This window comes from Microtus oregoni, unplaced genomic scaffold (assembly GCF_018167655.1).
Source record: "Microtus oregoni isolate MIOR12 unplaced genomic scaffold, Mior012 000080F_ref0000499, whole genome shotgun sequence".
Taxonomy (NCBI): domain Eukaryota; kingdom Metazoa; phylum Chordata; class Mammalia; order Rodentia; family Cricetidae; genus Microtus; species Microtus oregoni.
In genome coordinates, this window is record NW_024544538.1 from 5,186,922 (window position 1) to 5,212,024 (window position 25,103).

Genomic DNA, 25,103 nt, shown 5'->3' on the forward strand with positions numbered 1-25,103 from the left:
AGACTCTGGGGTCAAGTCCCTTTGCTTCTCCTTATCCTTGGTAGTCTCTGGTTAGTATTTCTTGCTAAGTCTCTTTTAGTTTATTACAATGGGGCTAGCTTTCTCTTCCCCTTAGTGCCTGAGACTTATTTCAGGCACTTAAAGGTGACTAACTAGGTTTCTGTTTGTCCTGACAACCTTTGCCCTTGCAATAGTTAAACTGTTCTTCCTCGACCTTAGACCTGGAAGGGTTTCTGTTCATCGCTCCTAGTTCTGCCCTCTGGAGACCTATAAACCACTAGTTTCCACCTTCACAGCTTCTCCCTTCCACATATGCCTTCTAACTTTTTCTCCAGGCCAACATATCATTATTTTGTCATTTCTTGTTACAAACCATTTGTTTTCTTGGTTAATGCTTTTGGATACTCTCCCATTTGCCAGTGGCTCTCCTAAATCAATGGTGCCAGGCCAGATGCCAGCACTTGAAAGACTGGGGCAAGATGATGCAAATTTGAGGCAAGCCTGGACTACACAGTAAGACATGCCCTCAAAAAAATGGTGCCCAAATTGTATGCTTTGTATTTGTTGGCCCAGTATAAGCGTTAACTCCTATCCCTCTTCATATTCTGAATGGTCCTAGATCATCTGCAGACTTTGCATCATCACTTCATATAGCTGCATGACAGCTTAAACTCTGCTTTATAATATAATCTGGAAAATTTTTCCCTGTAAAATGTCCCTGATAATTTTGAAAAACACTCCTAAGTTCCTGAGAAAGAGCTTTTTAAAGATCAGTTAAGGGCACATTTTATTTTCATTTTTAAATAGTATGTTTATGCATATGTCAGAGTGTGGATTTGTACATGAGGACAGGTGCCTATAGAGACCAGAAAAATGTCAGATGCCCTGGAACTGGAGTTATGGGTAGTCACCATGGGTGCTGGGAACTGAATTCTGGTCAAGAGCAATTAGGCACTCATAATTGCTGAGCCATCTCTCCAGTCCCATTTGTTTGTTTTCTGAGACAGGGTCTCACTGTGACTGTAATCTAGGCTGACTTGGAACTTGGAACAATTCACCTGATTCAGTGTCCTGAATGCTAGGCTTACTGGCACACACCACCATCACCGGATGGAAAAGCCACTTTTCAGCTTGAGTGGTAGCTAGCTCTCTTGCTTGTGGCACTTGATGGGGTTAATGAGCAGAGTGTGGATGTAATGTCACTGGCTGTCCCATTGGTCTTTCTTCACACAGCAGTCGTGTTCACTGCACACATTTGACAGTGCTATTTGGAAAGGTTTCACTCTCTGTTCTTTTGCAGCTCATGTTCACTTAGAGACTTCATTGCACTTCAACTTCTAGCACTGTCCCTGGTTCCAAGGAACAGAACTGAACAATGTTTAGATTATACCAATTGCAGCCATCTGATTATATCACTTGGTCAGCGGTTGTGATTACTACAGTAGGCTAGCAGCCATTTTTTTAAACATGCCACTTAAATACTAAGAGCACCTGTGTAATTTCCCAGTGAGTCGTGTTTAAAAGCAGGGTGCAGTCTAATTCAGATGTCTTGCCCCAGTTTAAAAACTGGTTAAATGACTCAGGCGTCACATTCTGTTACAGGTGTCCAGGGATGAGTTTCCATGTGGCTTTGTTTCACCGACAAGCAGAGGGAGCCTGACCACTGACAAAGACACAGGTAATTAATCTCTTTAAAGATTATGCATAACATGAGGATTTAGAAATGTACCTCCGCTCTTTTTGAAAGATTTCATGATAAAACTATCCATAGCCTGATCTTTCCTGAAGTTTAGTTAAAATATGACTCACACAGGTAGCCACATTTTCTAGTTTGTCTGAGCATGATCAAAAAGGCTAAGTGTAGTGGAAAACTAGGAGATAAAAACAAACAAAACAAAACAAAAACAGTGGTTTCCTTTCCTCTTAACTTTCATCAATATTGGGTAAGATACTTCCTTTTCTAGGTTTGTGTTTGTTTACCTATAGTGCAGATAAGCTGTCTTGTGAATTACCTGGATTTATTATATGACTTCCAAGGAACTGAATTGCATAGCAAATTGTTTTGAGAGGGGAAAATCACTTCACCTTTACTTGTTTTCTTGTGGTGTTTTGATATATGAATTTCACAGTAGAGGAACAGGATCTATTTGCTTTACCACATATTTACTTAAAATAATGTAGCACTTAGTTTTAAAATTATCTTGATGGTTCTTCCTGTTGCTAACAAGAACTTGAACTTTTTTCCAGCCTATGGATCTTTTCAAAATGGTCATGGAATTAAGAGGGAGGATTCAAGAGGTTCCCTCATCCCGGAAGGAGTAACAGGATTCCCAGATCCTAGCAACACTGGTGAAAATGTAAGAACCGAAATCTATAGGATAACCTCGTGACTATACTAAAATCTTTCAAAATAAGCATGCAGCTATCTGGTCTGTTATAGTCTATTTTGGATCTGTAAAATGCATCCCACAATTCTTGACTATTTAGTAGTACCTTCCTATCCCTGCCTCAAGATCCTTATGTCACCCAGGCTAGTCTTGAACTCACAGTCTTCTGCTTCCACCACCAATTTCCTGCTTTTCAACTGGGGTATTATTATGTTGCTCAGGCTGATCTCAAATTTCTGGTCTCAAGCAATCTTCCTGTCTCATCCTCTTGAGTAATTACAATGACAGGCAAATACCACAATGCCCAGTTTACCAATAGGGAGTAAAGCAATTATTCTCAAGCTGTCTAACTCTTTACTGTAACCTAGAGGGTTGAAAATTTCTCAGCTGCCTTGCATTTTAATCACAACATATCAGCGTAGGGCTGATTCAATCTTGCCTTTTAGAAAATAACATTTATTAATTAAAAAATTTCATTTATTTTACATATCGACTAGTTTCCCCTACCTCCTCTCATTCCATCCCCCCACCTCCCATCTACTCCTCCCCATCCACCTCTCCATCCCTGTTCAGAAGGGGCAGATCTCCCATGGGCACAAAGCATGGCACACCAAGCTGAGACAGGACCAAGTTCCTTCCCCTGTATCAAGGCTGGGCAAGGCAACCCAGCATGGGGAATAAGTTCCCAAAATGAAAATAATATTTAACTTGAGAGAAACTTTAGGTCTTTGGGTTGATAGTTTCAGAGTTCCAGCATTACTTAAGGTCTTAGAGACCTCTAACTCTTACATCATATTGTTGTAAGCCTAAGATTAGAATGTAAAATGTGTCTGCCTTGAGGCCCAAATACATTTTAGACAGTAAACTTCTGTGACACTATGTAAAATCATATATTAGTTAGAAGGATCTGTAAAATATTTTTTTAAAAAAATTAAACTCCCATTCCTGTTTTTAAGTGAAACTGGGATTTTGACGTAAGCCAGTCACACCTGACCCCATGTTTAGAGATCAGCAATTTTCCTATTCTGTGGCATGTTCGGTGTGCATCAGAGTCACCTGAGGGAAAACGAATAATGAATGGCTGCGCCTCACCATAGAAAGGTTCAGTAGGTCTGAAACAGGGCCTGCTAACTTGTATTCCAAGTTCTCTGGTGATGTCGTTTCTGCTGGTTGGGAAGCACCCCTTAACCACTGGACTATACATCTTTGTGACTTTGGGTAGAGGCATTTATTCCCAAAGGCTCCCATCTCATGCTATTGTGAATTTTGATGATACTGTCACAGATAAGGTCAGAACAATTAAATATCTTACTGGAAGTGATATGACTGACAAGTAATTAGAACTGAGGTTTGTTTCACTCCAATTCAAAGTTCTTAGTAAGTCCTACCTTAATTCTATGTACCCTGTTAGCTCAGCTCAGAGTAGCTACTCAGTACTCTGAGCTGAGCTACGGCTTTGCATTGTTGTTATTCTATTTATAAAGAACCTCAAATAAATGACATCTTGCCATGATTTGGTATTAAGAAGACCTCATTAAGTAATAGGAACATCACTACTTTGATATAATTTGGAAATATTACCTGGCCCTCCTTATTTTAATTATTGTATAATTTGTCCATTTAAAATAGATAATTTGATGGTTGGGGATTGGGTATTATTAATACATTCTAAGTAGGGATTCAAATTTAAAAGTGTAATTTTGAGGCCGCAATGGTTCCCCAGGAAGTTGTATATGATAGGCAAGTGATCTACTTCTGAGCTTTCAAATACCTTAAACCCTCCTCCACATAAAAACTATTCTTTCTGAAAGTTTTATGTGAGTAGTTTAAATTTTTGCTATTACAACACAAGCATATGGGAGTAAACATAAATACATAATTAATAGATATGTTTTATGAAGACCCCAAAGTCATTTCCAGTGATATTACTAGGTACTGTAGCAATGAAGACTCAGCCCATTTATCTGTCAAATATACCATAAAATTTGTATTTATAGTTTTCCCAAATAGGAAAAATAGTTTAAAAAAATAATTGAATTTAAGGTCGTGTAAATTGTGATATTGTTCCCTAAATCTCCTCTCTTTTATCTTACAGACCCGACAGAGTTCTTCAAGGAGTAGTGTATCCCAGTATAATCGTCTGGATCAGTATGAAATCAGAAACCTCTTGATGTGCTACTTATATATTGTAAAGATGATTTCTGAAGGTGAGAAATGAGCATATTCAACAGGAATTCTACTAGACACTCCCCCCTTGTAGGGTCAGGCCTGTAAATCAAGAACATGCATGTTAGAAACAGATCTTTAAAGATTTAAGTCATAAAATATCCTTTAAGATGAACAATAAAATAAGTTCCTGTGGATTTGAGTCTTTGATATAATTTAAAAATATAACTATTGATTAATTTATAAAAATTATGCAACAATTTTAAAGGATTTTTATACAAAGCATAAAATATGTTAAATAGTTAATATACCAGGAAGGAAATAATCACAATACAAAATTAACATTTTAGCTTTTATTTGAAAAACATAAAAACAGAAACAAAAAACAGGGTTTTCTGAAGGTAGAGGATGCCACCATTGTCTGGAGTCAGTCATTGTTTCTGCAGCAATGCTGGCATTGTCTGGAGTCACTGTCTCCACAGCATCATTGGCATTGTCTGGAGTCAGTCATTGTCTCCACAGCAACGCTGGCATGGTCTGGAGTCACTGTCTCTGCAACATTACTGGTATTGTCTGGAGTCACTGTCTCTGCAGCATCACTGGTGTTAGCTGGAGTCAGGCTGTCAGACTGCTTTTCTTCTTGGAAAAGAATGGTATTATCTGCTAACATTACTAGCTTCTCTTTTATACTATATGACTATCTATAAACAAGAGATTAACTACATGTCCTCAGAAGTTAAAATAAAATTACCTTTCTCTCAAATGCCACAACTATTATACAATTCCCACCCTCTTCTTCCATTTCTCAATATTTTGCTCAAATAATGTGCAAGTCTAAAGAACATAAAATCCACATTAAGTGGTCATTACACAGTGTTCACAGGTTACATGTTCCTCAAAAATATGTACAATTAGCAAAGTAAATATAAACTAGAGGAGGGCTCAATGGTAGAACACATGGCTAGCATATTTGAGACCCTGGGTTCAATTCCTAGCACTATAAAAAAGAAAAAAAATGTGTCAGCACTTCAAAAATCAGTAAGTAAATTTAAAATAAATTCAAAAGATACCTGGGTGCTAATCATCATAATCATATTAACTATTTTGTAATTAAAATTTCTTATATTTTTATTTTTAATTTTTTTTGCTTATTTATTTTTGTTTTTTGAAACAGTCTCATTTTGTAACCCTAAGTGACCTCAAACTTGCCATGTAGACCAGGCTATCCTCTGTCTCTCAAGTGCTGGGATTAAAAGCATGCGCCACCATGCCCTGCTTTTTTTTTTTTTTTTTGTGTGTGTGTGTGTGTTGGTATGGGTACCACATGTATGCCTGGTGCCTGCAGAGGTCAAAAGAGAGCGTGAGTTCCCATGGAACTGGAGTCACAGATGGCTATAAGCCACTATGTGGGTGCTGGGAATTGAACACAGGTCCTCTGCAAGAGCAAAGAGTACTCTCACCTGCTGAGTCATCTTTCCAGCCCCAATTTATGTAATTTTTGGAGACAGTGTCTCACTATTTATTCAAAGATGGCGTCTCCTGATCCTCTTGCTTTAGGCTCTTGAGTGCTAGAATTACAAGGGTACACACCACACTTGGCTGTTTCACTTTTTTTCCCATCACACTTGGCTGTTCCATTTATCTCCCTGGTGTCAGATGGCAAACCCAGGGTCTTGTACATTCGTATGCAAGTGCTTTCCTGCCATGATAAATACGTTGGCCATATATATATATATATATTTTTTTTTGGATTTTTCGAGACAGGGTTTCTCTGTAGCTTTTGGTTCCTGTCCTGGAACTAGCTCTTGTAGACCAGGCTGGCCTCGAACTCACAGAGATCCACCTGCCTCTGCCTCCCGAGTGCTGGGATTAAAGGCGTGCACCACCACCGCCCGGCTCTGCGTAGATTCTTGGCCATATTTTTTAACTTTTTTTTTGTTACTGGAGTTATGAACCCAGGGTCTAGGACATGAGCTATATACCTCCAGCCTATTTTATCCATTTTGTTAACTATTACATACTTTATTTTTGTGACAAATAAACATTAAAACAGATTAGTCAGATATGGATCACAAATTCGATAGTTTTTTCATAGTCAAGGATGGTCTTCTTGTCTATCTTCCAGATGTTGGTACTAGAGACACATGCTAGCATGGTCAACTATTTTTCGTTTTAATTTTTTTTCTGGTGCTGGGATGAGATCTAGAGCTCGGCACATGAGCTCTACCCTCAGAATATTTTTATCAAATTTTAGTAAGCATTACTTGCTTTTATGTGATAGTACAAAGTAATATAAATAATATAGTTAATACAAATTATACAAATAATACTACAATTAATATAAAATTATTCAATATAATAATGCAAATAATACAGATTAACAGATAAGTTGATAGCCAATTAACTGTAGAAATATTAAAACCTTTAGCCACATATGAATAAAAGCTGTGAAAATATATTAATACAACTCAAAAAATAGCTTTTTTCCTTTTTGAGATGGAAACACATTATTTAGCCTAGCTTGGCCTGGAAATCACTATGTAGCACAGGCTAATCAGCTTCCTAAGAGCTGGGACTCTACCATTGCATACCGAAAAACAATACAAATGATTCTGCAATCTACTGGTTTCAGGAATATACAACTTAGGAGTAAACTGTCAAAATTAGATTGAAGCTCTCTGATGGGCCTCCATGTTTTGGAAAAGAAGTAAAATAATTTTTAAAACCAAAGGTTCATTTCAGGAAATAATAGATTACCTAATAACAACCACAATTCATGCTTTTTACCTTCCCACAAAGATAAAAATGGGAGAATATGGAAACTGTGTTGTTTACGGGGTTTCTTAGTTAGAGCCATGAATATTCTAAAACATTTCATCACAATTTATAATAGTTTTTATAATATTAAAAGAAATACTGTATTGTTAGTTCTTGGAATGAAAATTTTGTTATGACCTTAGTAAATTTAATGTAAACTTCTGTTCTACTTGTACACATTGTTGTTTGGGGGGCAGGGGTGTTCTGAAGTGTTTCCTTCTCTGTCCTCTATATTTTACTAACCGCAATTCACTATATTAGGGTCCTAAAGGGCATTTGTTGAAGAGTTTCAAGTTACCGTGTTATTCTTTATTAGTTCCACAGTCTCAATTTACAGCAACACTATCTTATTGAAAAAAAAAAAACATATTTTCCTTATAAGAAAAAGCTGCGACTTCTTCCCTTCTATTTGGTGATTCTTCTTTTCAACACAGACACCGTAGGAACTCCCTCAGAATTACTTTTAGGCTTCTTTTCACAAGTTTTTACCTTTTTAGACTGACTAGCATTCTCATTTTCCTTGGAAGGTAAGGGAGCACTACTAGATTTCACTGAATTGTCATTTTTGTAACTGAACCCATGGAGTGCTGATTTCTTTTGCGAATATATTTGGAACTATATATAGTTCACAGGAAACCGAGTACTATTTAATTCATTTTTCTTTGTCAAAGGTGGCAAAACCTTGCTAAAATTACAAGGCATGTTTTCCTCTGAGGTTTCAGATATTATTATAGGTTCTCCAGGGGAAATGCTGGAAACACTCCAAATAAGGTTATCTTTTCCCTGTTTTTGTGTGGAGGACTTTTGGCTTGAGATACTAATCACGGTATCTTTCTTTGGGGTTTCCAATATAGTTGGTAAAGAATAAGCTATACATGAGGGTAAGACATTGGCCTCTTTAGCAAGATTATCCTTAACAGAGGCAGAGTCCACAAGAGGGGTCTCTGGCACCTGGATGGTTGCTCCCTGACTGCTGAGTAGAACGAGATGATCATCTGGACTTGGTTCTATGTCCAGAATAGATAAAGATCCTGTCTGTTCCCTACGTGGTTCCATAACCTGTCTAGCAGGCAACTGTACTGGATAGGAAGGATCCTTTACGGTATAAACCTGCCTCTTCTCAAACTCAATACCAGGCATGAAATCATCATCATCACTATCCAAAAAAACACAGAGGAATACGTGGCCGCTTTGCTTTGACTTTATCAGAAAGCTTTCTATTTTCTTCTTTTAATTTGTTATTTTCTACAGTGAGCTCAGCAATCTGCACTAGACTTTTTTGGTGCACGTTACTAAATTCTTGCTGTAGCATATTGCTGTATGTTTCATTTATTAAACAGCGCTCACACAATTCTGAATCAGGGACATTCTGTGTCTCTGCCACTCGTTTATTCTTTGCTACAGGGCCATGCCGCCTTCCCTCTGTCAACCTGGCTTTCCTCATACTGCCCAATTTCATCTGTAAACGGTGAAGCTCTTTATCATGGATGTCTTTCAGTGATAACCATGCCTTTTTAAAATCATCAGACATCAGATCTCTTACACTAAGCTTAGCTTTGCCTGCCCTTGAGGCTCTCCTACCACCTTCCCCGTCTTCGCTGCTGCTACTGACAGCCTGCATCTTTCATTTACTGGAAATGAAGCAAGAAGGCTTTGGGCTTGGTGGTGCCACGGACAGAAAGGCCAAAGAGGGAACACTTGTCACTGCCTAGCGACCCGCAGCACCACTGGCCGATCTCTTACTATGGAGCAGGGTGGGGGTGGCAGTGGCCTGGCAGTGCCACTGACTAAATGGCAGAGGAGCCTCTGAGGGGACTAGCTCCTGCGGCCCTGCCCAGAGGCGACAGGCGCGGCCTCAAGGGCTTCACCCGGCCTGCCCCTTTACAGACCTGCCCGGAAGTCCAGAGGAGCCAGGAGCCAGTGGAGTAGAGGATGAACAGAACGGCCCAATTTCTTTTTCCTAGAAAAAAGTCAAAACATTTTTGTTAGGGGTGAAAGAAAAGCAGAGCGTAATGGCCACCGCTTTCCAAAATGGCGCCACCAAGCTCTGAGGACAGGCCAAAAAGCCCGCGACTGCTGAGGAAGCCTGTGCAGGCGCGACCACGCCCCTGCTGGTTTAGGAAGTCTGCACATGCGCGACCACGCCCCCTACAGGGTCAAGGGGTTTGCTCGTGCGCAACCATGCCCCCTACTGGTTTACTTTTTTTCCAGGAGATACCAAAAGGGCAGGCACAGCAGGGGAGGACAGAAATTGCTGTCAGCTTAATCTTTTAAAACGAATGGTATTTTAGAACAAATCATAACAAAACCATTTTGATTATTGATGATTAATATTTGAGAATCATTGAAACTATTAATATTTGTGCTTTTATAAAAATACTTGGGAGTAAGCTGAGGGCACTGACCCATGCTGTATTCCCAGTTACTCCGGAAGACTGACATAAGAAGATTGTGGGTTCAAGACCTACTGCTACAATTTCCTGAGATGCTAGACCCCAGTTTAAAATTAAAATTTAGAAAATGCTTTATAACTTCAGCAATTGGGAGGCAGAGGTGGGGGAATGGAGAACTTAAGGCCAACCTGGGCTACATACCAGCACCCCACCTTCACCCATGGCCAGAGAGCTAGCTGGCAGTGGCAACAACAACTGTGTAACTCTAATTCCATCCCCGAGGCCCATATGTGGAAACAGAGCACTCGACTTGTAAATTGTCCTCAAATTTCTACAAGCATTGCAGCTCAAATATGCTCCCACATCATAAATGTGATAATAAATATAATTGTAAAACATACTTTTCAAAAGAACTGGTAATATAGCTCCATGATAGAGCACTTTCCTAGCACATATAGAGTACTCGATTTGATCCCAGGATCAGAAAAAAAATATTAAAAATGGGAACAGCAACATCAAAACCCCTTCATTCTGTCTCACACCATCATAAAATCGGCAGTGGCTCCTCAATCACTGTCTACCAAAGGCTGTGGCTTGGGTGGAGAGGGAGACACATATCTACTTTTTTTTTTTTTTTTTGGTTTTTCGAGACAGGGTTTCTCTGTAACATATCTACTTTTTAATGATAAAAGATTTTGTCATTTACAATAGGGATAGCCAATACTGATAGCTATATCAGAGGAATATCCATAGAAATTATATACTAACAAAATTTTAATAATTTTTTTATTATTATTATTATTTAGTCAGAGCTGGGCAAGGGTGGTACATTTCTTTTGTCTCATCACTTGGGAGGTAAAGGCAAGAGGATCAGGAATTCAAAGCCGATCTGGATTATGAGACCCTGTCTCAAACTAACAAAATAAACCCTATAAGTAGGGAGGGAGGGAAAAAGGGAGGGAGAAAGGGACGGAGCAGCGGAGGTAAATCAGAAAAGATATACTGGAGAAATGAAAGAAATAGGTTAAAGAGACATGAGCTAGATTTTAAACATTCTTTTGTCTGAAGTAGTTGGAAGCAGATAGAACATCAGCCTTATTAAAAAAAGAGGAAAATGGAAGAAAATAATTTGTCTCCTCTATAGTTGTTAATTGTTTTGGTTAACAGAACCTTTTGAGAAGCAGAAAAAGGTACCCACCTCTTCAGAAAAACGCCCATAATCCTACCATTGTTTGTGAAATGTTCGAGTTGGCTAAGTCTTGGGTATAAAGGATCAACAAACTTTTCTTATTTTGTCTTCAATCATGATAGGAAGATTGGAGCAAACCATCCCAAAGGACATTTACAAAATAAATAAAAAGAAGGTTATAAACTAAAATAAAGATTGCTTGATACATTTGAAACCAATGTGAAAAGTGTGTGTGTGTGTGTGTGTGTGTGTGTGTGTGTTATGTTTGATGAAACATACTGTAATCCCAGCACTCAGGAGGTAGGGCACGAAACAGAAAGTCTGGGCACTTCTAAGTTTAAGGCCAGTCTGGGTGGGGTATTGAAATCCTGTCTAAAGAAAGGGAAAGGGGAAGGCCCCTTGGTGCTGCAGACATTTTAATTCTAGCAATCTGAAGGGGAGGCAGGAGGATTAGGAGTCATCCTTAGCTCCTTAGCCCCCTAGTGGATCTGAGGCCAGCCTGGGATGTTTACTATCCTGTGTGGGTGTTGGGAAGTAGGAAGCAAAAAGGGATGAAGTGTATGGTGTTGGTTGATCCTAGGTCACTCAGTTTTTGTTCTCAGATCTAACCCCTTATTTCTCCTATTTTCAGATACTCTCTTGACTTACTGGAATAAAGTGTCTCCCCAGGAGCTCATAAACATTCTCGTACTTCTAGAGTAAGTTGCGGTATTTTCCTAAATGTTCTACTTATTTGGAAAAACTGAGTTGAAGGACTTTAGATGTTACAGTTTTTCTGTTTTCAGCTGCCCATTGGCTAATGTGATAGAAACTGTTAAATTGTCTTAATAATCTAGAGTCTGGCATTCTTCACCCAGTGATAAAAGAAAAGCAAGGAAATGAAATACTTATGAGGCCATACAAAACTCCTATCCAATAATCTTACAGATGTGCAGGCATCTTACTATGCCGTTGAAAGCTGGGAAATTAGAGTGCTGCTATCTGGCCTGTATTGTTCAACTGAACAGATCCTGAAATAATGAGCAGCTCAAATGTAAAGTTTGAACTCTTAAGTAGAGCTGAATAATTCTAAATACTACCCACTTTAGGAACAGAGAGATGTAGTTTATCAGATATATATATATATATATATATATATATATATATATATATACATCTACAAGTATTTTAAAACACATGGAGAAACCAACCATTGCGATTGAAAGGAGTAATATATGTTATCATTATCAAAAGCTCATTATCTATACGGTTGATTCAAGTTTTTAAAAAAAATTTACAAAAAATCTGCTAACTAGCAGTTAAGATTTCTGGTGGGTTCTACTATATATGAATTTAATAGTTTGTTTTAAATTAATATAAAAAAGAATGAGATTTCCGTAATTGTAGTAAGAGGTACGGGCTCCTTGTTCCGTCCTGCCTGGCTAGTTTATACCTGAAATAACCACAAGGAAATTGTATTCATTTAAACGCTGTCTGGCTCATTAGCTCTAGCCTCTTATTAGCTAATTCTTACATCTTCATTCAGCCCATTTCTAATAATCTGTGTAGAACCACAAGGTTGTGGCATACTGGGAAAGATTTAGCATGTCTGACCTGGTGGCTGGCTCCATGGTGGCTCTGTCTGCCTGCCTTCTTCCTCCCAGAATTCTGTTCTGTTTACTCCACCCACCTAAGGGATGGCCTATCAAAAGGCCAAGGCAGCTTCTTTATTTAACCAATGAAAGTAACACATAGACAGAAGACCCTCCTTCACCACATAATGACATTTTCATCCGAATTGTTTCTGTTGCTCTCTCTTGGCTCATCCTCTAACTGCCTCCCACTCTGGCTGGACCCCTTCTTCCCTCTGTTAGCCCCATTTCTGCTTTCAAGTAATGTAGCTTCATTTTTTCCTTTTTTTTTCTTTTGCTAACCCTCCCCGAAGACCTACTTCTCCTTTTCATGGTCCTCTTTCTAATTTCCTGACCTGTCCCCCATCTGTAGTAAACACTGTAAATATGCTGGGACATATTTCCCATTGAAGACAACGGATGTTGAGAATCTACTTGAAAAGAGACAGGAGGGAGGGGAGGGTGGAGGAAGATTAGCCTGCTTTTCATGGGACTTAAACAAGACTGTTCATGACAGCTGTTGAAGCTGTGAGTACATAGGGATTTAAATGTTATTTTTCCTAACTTCATGTGTTTATGGTTATTGATAATAGAGAGAATTTTAATACCATTGTGCAAAAATATAGCATTTGTCCACATTTCTGTAATTAAGAAAGATGTTTTGTCTTAATGAGTGCTGGCAACCTTGGCTATGGCATGGTATAGCACACAAAGGATGTTTGACATGGGCAAGTTTTTTTTTTTAATTTTTTTAAATCTGTCATTATAGTTATGTATATTGACATGGGACTTTTAATGCTGATATAACTATAGAAGATATATATGGCAAGATAGGATATGGCCTTTAAGTAGTTATCTGGGCCTTTATTTTTGTGGAAATCTATGTTCTTGTAAATTGATCTCCGGAACATATGACGTCTACTCAATAGTTATTAGGTTGTACCAGGTAGCAGTATATTACTAACATGTTGTCATTTTCCTTTCCAGAGTATGTTTGTTCCACTTCCGCTATATGGGGAAAAGAAACATAGCAAGGTAATGCTTGCAGCACTACAACTTGCCATTTTCCCTCTTTCTTTCCCAACAGAGAGCAGTCCCACCCATGGTTTATAAAATCTAAGATACTGATGGTAGGTTAACCTGAAGGTAGCCATGATTCATTCAATGGATCCCAATTCAAGGTTAAAAATAATATGAACCAATACTACATTTTCAAAAAGACAATGGCTAGAATAATATAGCAGGTTTCTTCCTCTGAGATCCCCCTAAACTTCGAGCAGATTCTTGTATTTCCTGGAGGACTTAAGTAACAGCTAAATAGAAGGGTAGGTATCAAATCAAAAAGTCAGGGTAGCCAACTACTAAAGGGAATAGAAACATTCACCAGTAAGTAGGACATAAATTATATATTATCTATTTGTTCTATTGCATCTTAAATCTTTATGAAGAAATATGTGAGGATCTCAGGGATGTAGCTCAGTGATAGAGCATTTGTTTAGCATGCACAATGCCTTGGATTCAATTCTTGATAAACGTCAATAAGAAGAAGAAGAAGAAAAGGGAAATAAATTTGTGCTTAGAATATAGCTTAGCAGTGGATTACTTTCTTAGCTTGTGAAGCCCTGGGTTCAATACCCAACACTGGAAAAAAAATCAGGGACGATCAAAGGGCCCTAAGGCAAAGGAAGGTCTTGCTTATTTCAGCTATGAATGTGTGTATATTAAGTAGAACTACCCATTAAAGGAAATCAAACATAGTCTTTTAGAAATGTATTTTTTTTTCATGCTTGGACAGCTGCCTACCATGGCAAATGTTTGAAAGTCAGAGGACAATTTGTAGGAGTGGATTCTCTCCTTTGACCATGTGGGTCCCAGGGATCCGACTCAGGTTGTTAGGTTTGGTGGTGAGCACCTTTTACCACTGTCTCCAAATAGTGTAGTTTCAATGTTAAAATCCAGAGCAGTGTCTTTTTTTTTTTTCTTTGCTTTTGATTTTCGTGACAGAATCTCATGGAGCCCAAGTTTGCCTTGACTTTGCAATATCTCAAGGAAGGACCCTGATCCTCTTTCCTCAACTTCTCAAGGGCTGGGATTATAAAATGTGTGACCACACCTGGTTTAGTTCCACAAATTGAAGCCTTTGGATGGGGTTTATTGCTGACTCTCTGGAATAGCCTAGTGATGCATCTTGAGTGATAAGAGTTCCAGCCACCTTTCCCTGTATATATATCTAATCATAGACCTTAGCATCTCAGCTTCTGTTGCTCCAACCTCACGCTTATAAGAGAACAAACTTTTTCATCCTCAGTTTATATATGACCCAGTTGTAAGCAGTCCAGGAGACTGGATTGATACTCATTCTAGACTATCTGATGCCAGCCCCTTCCCATTTTCAGTGTCTGTCTTCTCTCTTCTTCTTCCTCACTTCCTGCCAAAAGACTGACTATAATTGGAGTGTTGTCTACTTAACCCCAATGGTTTTGATTAGTATAGAAGTGGGAAGCTTTTTCTAAATGCGCAAGTTCTATTATAACAGCATAAGCTCTATTTAAAATCCCATTAAAACTTTGTACAATTTAGGGAATGGAGAGATGGCTCACAGTTTCCTATAGGCCTCATTTAATCCAGGTAATAGTTAACAGAATCTTGAGCAGAGTATTAAATTTATCTGGAATAGAATATATTTATAAAATTATATTTTATATAAAATTATGTAAGTTATATTTATCTGGAATAACACATCAACTAAAACCACATTTTAGTTAAAAATATGCAAACAGTGAAATATTTTATCAGAGCACTTCAGATTTTTGTTTGTTTGTTTGTTGTTATTGTTGTTTGTTTTTTTTTTCAGGCAAGGTTTCTTTGTGTAACAGCCTTGGCTGTCCTAGAACTTGCTTTGTAGAACAGGATGGCCTTGCTCACAGAGATCCATAGGCCTCTACTTCTACTTCCCGAGTGCCAGGACCACCACCACCACCACCTGGCTTTATTTCAGTTCTTGATTTAAAATTTTATTTTAGGGTGCATGATGCCTGGCTATCAAAGCACTTTGGAATAGACCGAAAATCTCAAACTATGCCAGCTCTTCGAAACAGGTCAGGAGTGATGCAGGCTCGGCTACAGCATCTCAGTAGCTTAGAAAGCTCATTCACACTTAATCACAGTAAGTAAACATGGGAGAGGGGATACATATGAAATAACCTGGTAATGCTGTATAATCTTTTTTTTTTAAAAAAAATGCATGTGTTTGTGTGTGTGGTGTATACACATGTATGTTCATGCATGTGGGCGCAAGTCTATGTGCAGGTGTGTGTGACGGCCCAGAGTTGATAGCAGGGATCTTTCTTAATTATATGCCTACCTTAGTCTTTGAGGCAGAATCTCTCAGTCAGTCCCAGGTATGAGTAGTTTTAGTCGCCAGCTTACACCAGGGATCCCCTCTCTGCCTTCTTACAGACAACACTCCAAAACCACCCAACATTTAGTTGGCTTCTAGGGATTAAACTCTGGTCTTCTTGCTGATATGGCAAGTGCTTGTACCGCCTCGTCTTCACCAAAGCCCATTTTCAATCCTAAATCCTGGCTTAAATCACAATTTCTCTTGCATAGAGAAATTCTCTGCATAACTCTGCTATGTATTCATTTATATACTATAATTTCATCATTCATGACTATTTAATAACATGCATGCCTCTTCAACAACTGTGATTTAAATCTTTTTCTTAGTATTAAGGAATGTTTCTATGAAATTGCTGTTAATATATTTTTATATTAGATATCCTTTGTTGCGACTGTCAAATTTTATTTTTCAATAACTTTAGGTTTATTTATTTTATAATATGTTTATCAGTGTTTTGCCTGAATGTATGTATTGCACTGTATGTGTTCCTGGTGCCTGCTAAGGCCAGAAGAGGGCCTTTGATCCTCAGGAACTGGAATTACAGATGAGTGTGAGTCACCATGTGGGTGCTGGGAATTGAACCCAGGTCCTCTGGAAGAACAATAAGTGCTCCAAACTACTGAGCCATCTTTTTAGCACCATTACATTTTAATAGAAAGTACTAATATCCTAATAAGATAGCATATATAATATTCATTTAGAGTTGCTATTTCTTATTTAATGACTAATGACATAGATGTCCCCTCCTGACTGCAGAAGTAAATCAATTCTAGCTGGGCTTGCTAGTACAGGCCTGTAATCCCAGCTACAGAGGAGGGGAGGCAGGAAGTTCACAAGTTCAAGGTCTTCCTGAGCAAATTTGATCTCGACTTATATAAAGAAAAGGAAAAAAGAAGAACAAGAACCACCAGGAACCTAGCTCAGTGCTAGGATGCTTGCCTAGCATGCATGAGACCTGATGTTCTATCCCCAGTAGCACCAAATAATAACGAGTACTAGATCCTATTGGTTGAAAGTGTATTTAAAAGGGTAAAGCATTGAGAAGGCATCGAGGACAAGGAGAGAAATCTTCCCTAACTGGGGATGTCAGAGGACTAGATAAAGAGAAATTGCCCTCTCGAAAGCAAATATTAATCAAAACTCTGAGAACACTTTTGTTTTCATACGGTCTTCTGGAGGCCACAGAAAAAAGAAGCCAGGAAAATTGGCTTTGTGAAGCCCAATGATAGTAAACAAGGTCTTGTGCAGGTAGACCCTGAGCGAGAAGACTAAGGACTTTTTACACATTGTCATTGCAAATGTTAAAGGTTCCTGCTTCTTGAACAAGTATGATGAGCCCGCTTCTGTCAGCCCATAAAGAGTCTGGGCTTTAGAGAGAAGCCTCATGTCACTGGCAGAACTGAAGAGCTCTGGCCAGAGGCCACTAGACTTGTGTGGCTTTCTCAATTTTCCTTCCATGTTGGCAGCATGGCCTAAGATGCCTCCCAAATGATTTCCTAGTTACATCACCGTAGCTCATTACTGAGACCACATCACCAAACAAACAGACACCTCAGTCCATGCTGCAGAGCTACTGACAGGGTGCTAATACTGAAGATCACTTGGCACTGATAACGGGAGTGGAAGGTAGGCGGCAGTGATTAGACCAGACCCTGGCTCAGTAAGGAATAGCTGCAGTGAAGCTTATTAGGTCTGTTGATGCTGCGGACTCCTTCTAAGAAGGCAAGACTCTCTCCATGAGGCTTCTGGAGGAGATTATTCAGTGCCCTTGTGGGAGTCTACTTTGGACGTGGCTTAATTTGCTTCTCTTACCCTAGGTTCTGCCACAACAGAAGCAGATATTTTCCACCAGGCACTTCTGGAAGGCAATACAGCTACTGAGGTTTCCCTGACAGTACTAGACACCATATCGTTTTTCACCCAGTGCTTCAAGGTAAAGATGAGTGTGAGTTCAGCTGGTGGTGTTGTGAGGAAAACATTTTACAGTGTCTATGTGCCAAAGGCAGGGCAGTTTGGTTTGTGATAACCTGGTAGGAGCAATGAGGAAACGCTGGTGGCAAGCCAAGTTTGACTGTGCTCTGGTAAAACCTTGGGAAATGACTGAAAGTCAGTCATCCATAGAGTGAAGTGTTCAGACTAAAATGTCCTTAATCCTCCTCTGCCTCTCAGATTCTATTGTTTTATATTTGTCTTTAGAATCAGTTTTCTGTCAAGCATGGTGACACATGCCCATAATGTCAGGACTTGGGCAACACAGGCGGGAGGGTAGTCACAAATCTGAGGGTAGCCTGATCTATGTAACAAGTTCCAGATCAGCCAAGGCTATGACTGGATAAGAAAGGATATGGCGGGGGAGGAAGAAGTGGGAGAAAGAAGGAAGGTCGGGAGGATTTTCTTTTATGTTTTTATTAAAATAACTGGTAAACTTTACTGGAAATCATGAGAAAATCAGCCAGCCAAAATACCCATTGTAACAAGATAGCTTATAGGGATAATGTGCAGGCAAACTGACTGGCTGCTCAGGATTTTCTCGGATGTTTTCTCTCATCCCAAATCATTATTCCCTTGATTTGTAAAATAAAGTAAAAGCAAGTTTACTTGCAGGCTCATTGGAAGGGTAAACTAAGATAATAGACGGGGGAGTGCTTTGAAAACAAAAACTACATGAGCATCATGTAAACAGCCTCGGTGAGAACCCAAATGCGGAAGTCACACCTGCTCTCTCTTCACTTACTGATTTCGGGCTGTTTTGGTTGGGTTGTTTGTTTTGCTCTCCTCCCCATTCATTTTTTAAATGTATTTTATTTATTTTACATCCCAACCAAATTTTCCATTCCCTCCTCTCCTTCCATTCCCCCACCCCACCTCGTTCTCCTCTCTGCCCCCTGCCCCTGCAATCCACCTTTCCCCTGTTTCTGTTTAGAAAGGGGCAGGCCTCCCATGGGTATCTACAAAGTATGGCATATCAAGTTGCGGTAGGACTAAGCACCTGCCCTTGTATTAAGTCTGGGCAAGGCAATCCAGTATGTTTGCTCCCCTTTCTTACATAATGTAGTTAATTGTTTTGGCTTCCAGATATAGTGTGGAAACTTGCCCCATGCTTCTCAAAGACATTATAAGGAAGAATGGAATAGCATGCTAATAAGGAGGTGTAAACTGGGCAGTGGTGGCGCACGCCTTTAATCCCAGCATTTAGGAGGCAGAGGCAGGCGGATCTCTGTGAGATGGAGGACAGCCTGATCCACAGAGTGAGTTCCAGGACAGCCAGAGCTACACAGAGAACCCTGTCTCAAAAAAAAAAAAAAAAAAGCAATAACAAAAAAAAAGTTGTAGGAGGCGACCTTGCAAAAAACTTAGGTTTGTTTTGATTAAAATAACACACACATCTATTTTTCATTGTGTCAGTAGATAGGACATCACATCTCATGACTAGGCTTTTATTCCTAACTGCCTTTTTGATATGTTTTGATTTATTTAATAAAGATTTATCTATTTCTTGATAAAAGTCAATCTCTCTCTCTCAAGCACTTTACCAATATTAACCTACTATTTTGCATGCAAAGCACATACTGTGTTGCTGAGTACCTTACTCTTTATTTTGAAGGTGGGGGTAGTAAATGGTGCTGATGACAAAGGAGAATGTGTGATTTTTATGACGTCACTGGGATTCCAGATGCTTGTGTCTGATTTTACATGGATTCTGAGAATCTGAACTAAGTTTCTCATGCTTTCATGCCAAGCACTTTTACCCACAGAGCCATCACTCCAGCCCCAATGTTTTTCTTTTAATTTTTTTCTTTGCAGTGTTGGGGATTTGAAGGCGTAAGTCACAAACAATCCCACACCAGTTTGGAATTATTATTAATAAAAGGATTATTTATTTAAAGGAAAAACTTACAGATCACCGTCCCAGACAACAGCCCTCTACGTGATCAGGAAAGGAGTCTAGTAGCCAGAAGCGGAGCCAGAAGCAAGAGAGCAAGCACATGGCTACCGCTGCTTTTTAAAGCAAATGAGACCATGCCCAAGTGGGCTGGTATCTTAAAGTCTATTGACAGAAGGAGTGGAAGGAGCTCCCGCAGCACCTCCCCCTTTTGTTTAAGTAAGACAGTTGTAAACCCAATACAAAACAATATACATTAGGAACAGATATTAAGTATAAGATTAGAATTACAATCACCATAAACAATATTAAGAAAGGAACATATGCTAAATGTTTTAATAAACATTCTATCCTGTGGAATCTAAGTCTTGTATAGGAAATGGCTTGGCTAGATCATAAGAGGACAGTAACTATGACTATCTAATCTTCAACCCTATCAAAGGCCTGAGAAGGGAGATAATTGGGCACCAGATGAAGGCATAAGTCACAAACAGTCCCACACCAGTTTGGAATTATGATAATAGAATGGTTATTTACTTAAAGAGAAAAAACTAACAGATCACCATCCCAGACAACAGCCCTCTGCATGATCAGGAAAGGAGTCTAGTAACCAGAAGAGGCGCCAGAAGCAAGAGAGAGAGAGGAGGGCAGCCGCTGCTTTTTTAAAGAGAGAGGGAGACCACTCCCCAGTTGGCTGGTATCTCAGTGGCTATTGGCTGAAGGAGCAGAAAGACCTCCTGCAGCACCGATTGAACCCCAGACCTTCACATAACAGACAATTTACCTCTGAACTATATGTTGGAGCCCCTTGAGGATTTATTTTAAAGCAAAGTTCATAAACTAACTGATATCTCTGTACAAATGTACTATTATTTTAGGCCCATTTACAAGAGTTATTTAATAGCCAGTTGCCATATCTGTTTTCTGAATTCATGGAAGGTTCAGTTTGTTAATAGTGCATAAATATATTTTATATAAAATGCACTTCCAAAGGTAAATTAAATAGCAGACTTTTTAAAAGAATTGTTACTGGTTCTTAAGTGTCTAAAAGTGTAAGTTAATAAAAAAAAGTATTACTCCCAGCCAGTCATAACTGGACATGTGCGTGATCTCAGTAAGAGGATCATGTCTTTGAGACAACCTGGTCTATGCATGTAGCAAGTTCTAGATCACCCTGAGCTACATAGAGAGAACTGTAAGAAAAAAGAAAATGAAGAAAACAGAAAGGAAGGTGGGATGGGATATGAAATATTATTTCTGTATTCATTTTGTATTTTGACATGTTCCATTAGAAGAGTATTTTTAGCTATTCGAAATGCAAGCATTTCTCTCTCTTTCTCTCCTTCCTTCCTTCCTTCCTTCCTTCCTTCCTTCCTTCCTTCCTTCCTTCCTTCCTTCCTGTCCATCTGTCAGTCTGTCTGTCTATTTTGTTTTTTCAAGATAGGATTCAGCCCTGGCTGTCCTGGAACTCACTCTGTAGACCAGGCTAGCCTCAAACTCAGAGATCCACCTGCCTCTGCCTTCCAAGTGCTGGGATTAAAGGTATGTGCCAACTCTCCCAGGTTAAGAGTTTCAATATTCTAGATGTAGTTTATATGGTGTTTCAAGATTTCCAATGTAAGTTGAAGATCCCATGAATATTCTTAGTTAAGATACTCAAAATAGTCTAAAAAACCTTCCAAAGGTCAAACAGCATATTCATAAGCAGATATTGGTCATGCAGTAAAATTAGTTCTCTTGTATGTGGGCAAGAGGGCTAAACTAAATGATTCTGTAAACTGGGTGTTTTATTTTGTTTTTCATGTTTTGTAGAGCCAACTTTTAAATAATGATGGACACAACCCATTAATGAAAAAAGTATTTGATATTCATCTTGCTTTTCTTAAAAATGGACAATCTGAAGCATCACTCAAGCATGTCTTTGCCTCACTGAGATCTTTCATCAGTAAGGTAAGAACAACTTTAACCTGCTAGGAGCTCACGGGAAGATAGAGGAATGGGAATCACTGTGATGACATACACAAACAGCTATTTACTACCAATGCCTTTGGACATACAAGCACCACATAGCAAAATCTATATTGAGGACCTGGCAAAGAATCCTCTAAAATCAGAACGTGCTTTTGCTTTTACCATTGTACCATTACATTTTTTAGTAGGCCCTTCTCAAGAGTCTCCTTCTCCATCTGGATCTTCTTTTCTCTCTCAAGATTCAACCAACCAGGGGCACTACATTCCCAGCCCCAATGTCATTTTTAAATCACCAGCTTTGCCAGTTTTTCTTTGTCTTGTTTATCATATGATAAGGACTAACACCATCTATTGCACTAATGAAGCACCAGTCTTGTTTATTTTTTTAAAAAAATTTGCATAAGCATTTTGATAATCGAAATTAACTTTTAGAACTCTGGGATCTTGCATAATAACTTGCCAATGAACAAGTCTTAACTTTCATTGTATGTAAAATAAGAAATTAGGTTAATGTGAAGCTTTAAAAAATTTTTCCATTCTTTAATATGCTTTAAGAGTAAAGGAAGCTATGGAAAAGTGAGTTCTCTGCAAACATGAAAGAATAAATGAGTGGAAATACATTTAGAAATAATCTATTTAATAGATACTAGTTTGGTAGTCATTGCTTATAATCCTGAGGGCTTACTGTACAATAGATAAAAAATATACACATAAAGATACGTACATGCACACACATGTACATCAACAAATGTCATCATGATATGAAGTTTGTACAGAGAATCCCGAGGGCTTTCTGTGTAATAGATAAAAACACACATAAAGATACCTATGTGCACACATACAAATATATCAGCAAATGCTATCATGGTATGAAATTTGTACCGAGAACTGGGTGTGCCCAGGAGAAGATAAAAATGCTGTAGCTTAGCAAAAGTTTCTCTTCAGCAGGAGTACTGTGGAGGGATTAGTGTGGATTCAGGAGATAAGTAAAAATGGCAAGTAGAAAAGTGTGTAGTCAGTCATCGTAAGAGCTAGGCTTCATCTTCTAAGAATCAAATAGGCACGGAAAGGATTTAAGCAGGGAACTAGCACGATTAGCTATGTATTAAGAGAGCATCAGTGTGGCCAGGGAAGAGTAAACCTCTTGAAAAAGGAATAGGAAATGTATGGGCTGGGAGGCTGAGGCAGGCAGATCTCTTTGAATTCAAGGGCAGCCTAGTTTACATAGCAAGTCCCAGGCTAGCCAGAGCTGCATAGTGAAACATGGATGGATGGACAAAAAAGGAAGGGAGAAACAGAAGAACAGAGATTGGTGATAGTACCTGGAGAAAAGTCACTGGTGCATGGATATGGTGGTAGGATATATATTAAAGAGAATTATTGGACTTGATCACCAGTTCACCAATAAAATGGTGGGACAGACTATAATTACGATAAAAAAAATAGTGAATACTGTTTTGTATTGAATTTAAGTTGCCTCTGTAACATTGAAATTCATGGATTTAGACAGAGCTCTGGGTTGGAGTCATCTCCGTTCATTTGTATTTAGTGAGCACATTCTCAAGTGCTGTACTAGCTGCTAGAGATATGATTATGGAGATACAAAACAAGGATAGTCTCCAACCTAAGGCTTTCCAGCCTTAGGGGTGGGGTAGAGAGCAAAAATGAACAACAGAACCATTTGTAATCATGTTCAGTTCTAGGGTAGAAGCAAGCAAAATGCCTTAGCATTTTGTATTAGCATTAGTACAAATGCTCTTTAACTTATGATGGGGTAACAGCCCAATTAACCCCTTTTAAGTGGAAAATCATTTAAGTGTGTTCAAATGGCCTTCAACAGAATTTATTGAGTGTCATGCTTCAGCAGCATAGCACATTGAAGGCGTTTGTTGTTTTCCCTCATGATCCCATGTGTGTATGGGGGCTGTGGCTTGCTGCCACCACCCAGGAATATGAGTTTCATTCTTCATGTTACATCCAGAAAGAGAACAGAGCTCAGAATTTGACATTAAAATTTCTACCTTTCACTCCACTGTAATTTTTTAAATTCTTCATTTGACCATCATAATTTGGAGACCACCTCAAGCTGATATACTTCATCTAATAAGAAGTGAGGTATGTAAAAGGCCCAGCCACACAAACGGTTCAAGGAAGAACATCCTAGGGAGAAGTACATGCGTTTGTCAAAGTCTTGCATCAGGAAAGAGTTTGGGATATTTCAGAACATAAAGGACAAGTATAACTGGAGCATGGTCAGGGGACAATCAGCATGTAAGGGACTGCCCCAGAATGGCTGAATTTCCCCCTGGAAGAATAGAGACGAAAAGCCAGTATCAGAGTTGAAGAAGCTAACACAGAAAGGGTTGAAAGAGAACTCTGTAAACGAGAAAGAGGAAATAGTGGCAGAGGTAGCAAATAAAGGCAAGAGTGAAAGATGTCATGGAAGCCAAAGGGAAAAAGAACGTCAGTAAACTCACGAGGCAGAGTGGTCAAGTGAGAGGAAAGGGGCACATTAGAGCTTCTGTGGAGGAAGTTATTCGTAATTTTGGCCATTGCTTATGTCTCAAGTACTGTGGGCAGACTTAGTGTAGGGATTAACTGCACGTAGCTATGCCCACTCTTAAATCTTTTTTTTTTTTTTTTTTTTTTTTTTTTTTAAAATATTTATTTATTTATTATGTATACAATATTCTGTCTGCATGTATGTATGCAGGCCAGAGGAGGGAACCAGACCTCATTACAGATGGTTGTGAGCCACCATGTGGTTGCCAGGAATTGAACTCAGGACCTTTGGAAGAGCAGGCAATGCTCTTAACCACTGAGCCATCTCTCCAGCCCCTCTTAAATCTTTTTATACCAGGGAATCTTGTCTAGTAAGAGTTGATCTAATCCTGTGAAATTGTATGTGATTTCCCAATTTTCCCATCAGAAAGCATTTATTAAACATCCATTGCCTGCCTAACACTGCACTTGCTACAAAGGCTTAAAAAAAAAATAACCCGCAGATAAATTCCTGAAGTGTGGATTAAAATTCAAAGTTTCCAAGAAAGCATGTCGAGTGGGTGACACTGAAACTACAGAATCCCTGAGGAAATGTTCATTACACATTCTGAAGCAGCTTGCTCGCCTCAACTTGCAAGCATAGGGAATTCTCATAAGCCCACCTTAGCTCTACAGTTTATCTTCCACAAAGCAGCAAGCTGAATGCATTCTCAAAGCAGCAGGCCTCTTGGAAGTTTTGAGAAGTTGCTGACCACATGGGCACTCTTTTTCTATGACAAAAT

General features: G+C 39.0%; 1 protein-coding gene across 1 annotated transcript in view; it reads left to right on the plus strand.

Moving 5' to 3' along the window:
- The window catches only part of LOC121441672 (dedicator of cytokinesis protein 11), a 202,344-nt gene that overhangs the window by 127,893 nt on the left and 49,348 nt on the right, over positions 1-25,103 (plus strand). The window contains exons 33-40 of the mRNA XM_041642876.1: positions 1,603-1,678; positions 2,248-2,357; positions 4,483-4,594; positions 11,584-11,650; positions 13,550-13,597; positions 15,586-15,728; positions 17,783-17,898; positions 21,661-21,798. Of these exons, the coding sequence (XP_041498810.1) occupies positions 1,603-1,678; positions 2,248-2,357; positions 4,483-4,594; positions 11,584-11,650; positions 13,550-13,597; positions 15,586-15,728; positions 17,783-17,898; positions 21,661-21,798 (810 nt within the window). The remainder of the gene's footprint in view (positions 1-1,602; positions 1,679-2,247; positions 2,358-4,482; positions 4,595-11,583; positions 11,651-13,549; positions 13,598-15,585; positions 15,729-17,782; positions 17,899-21,660; positions 21,799-25,103) is intronic.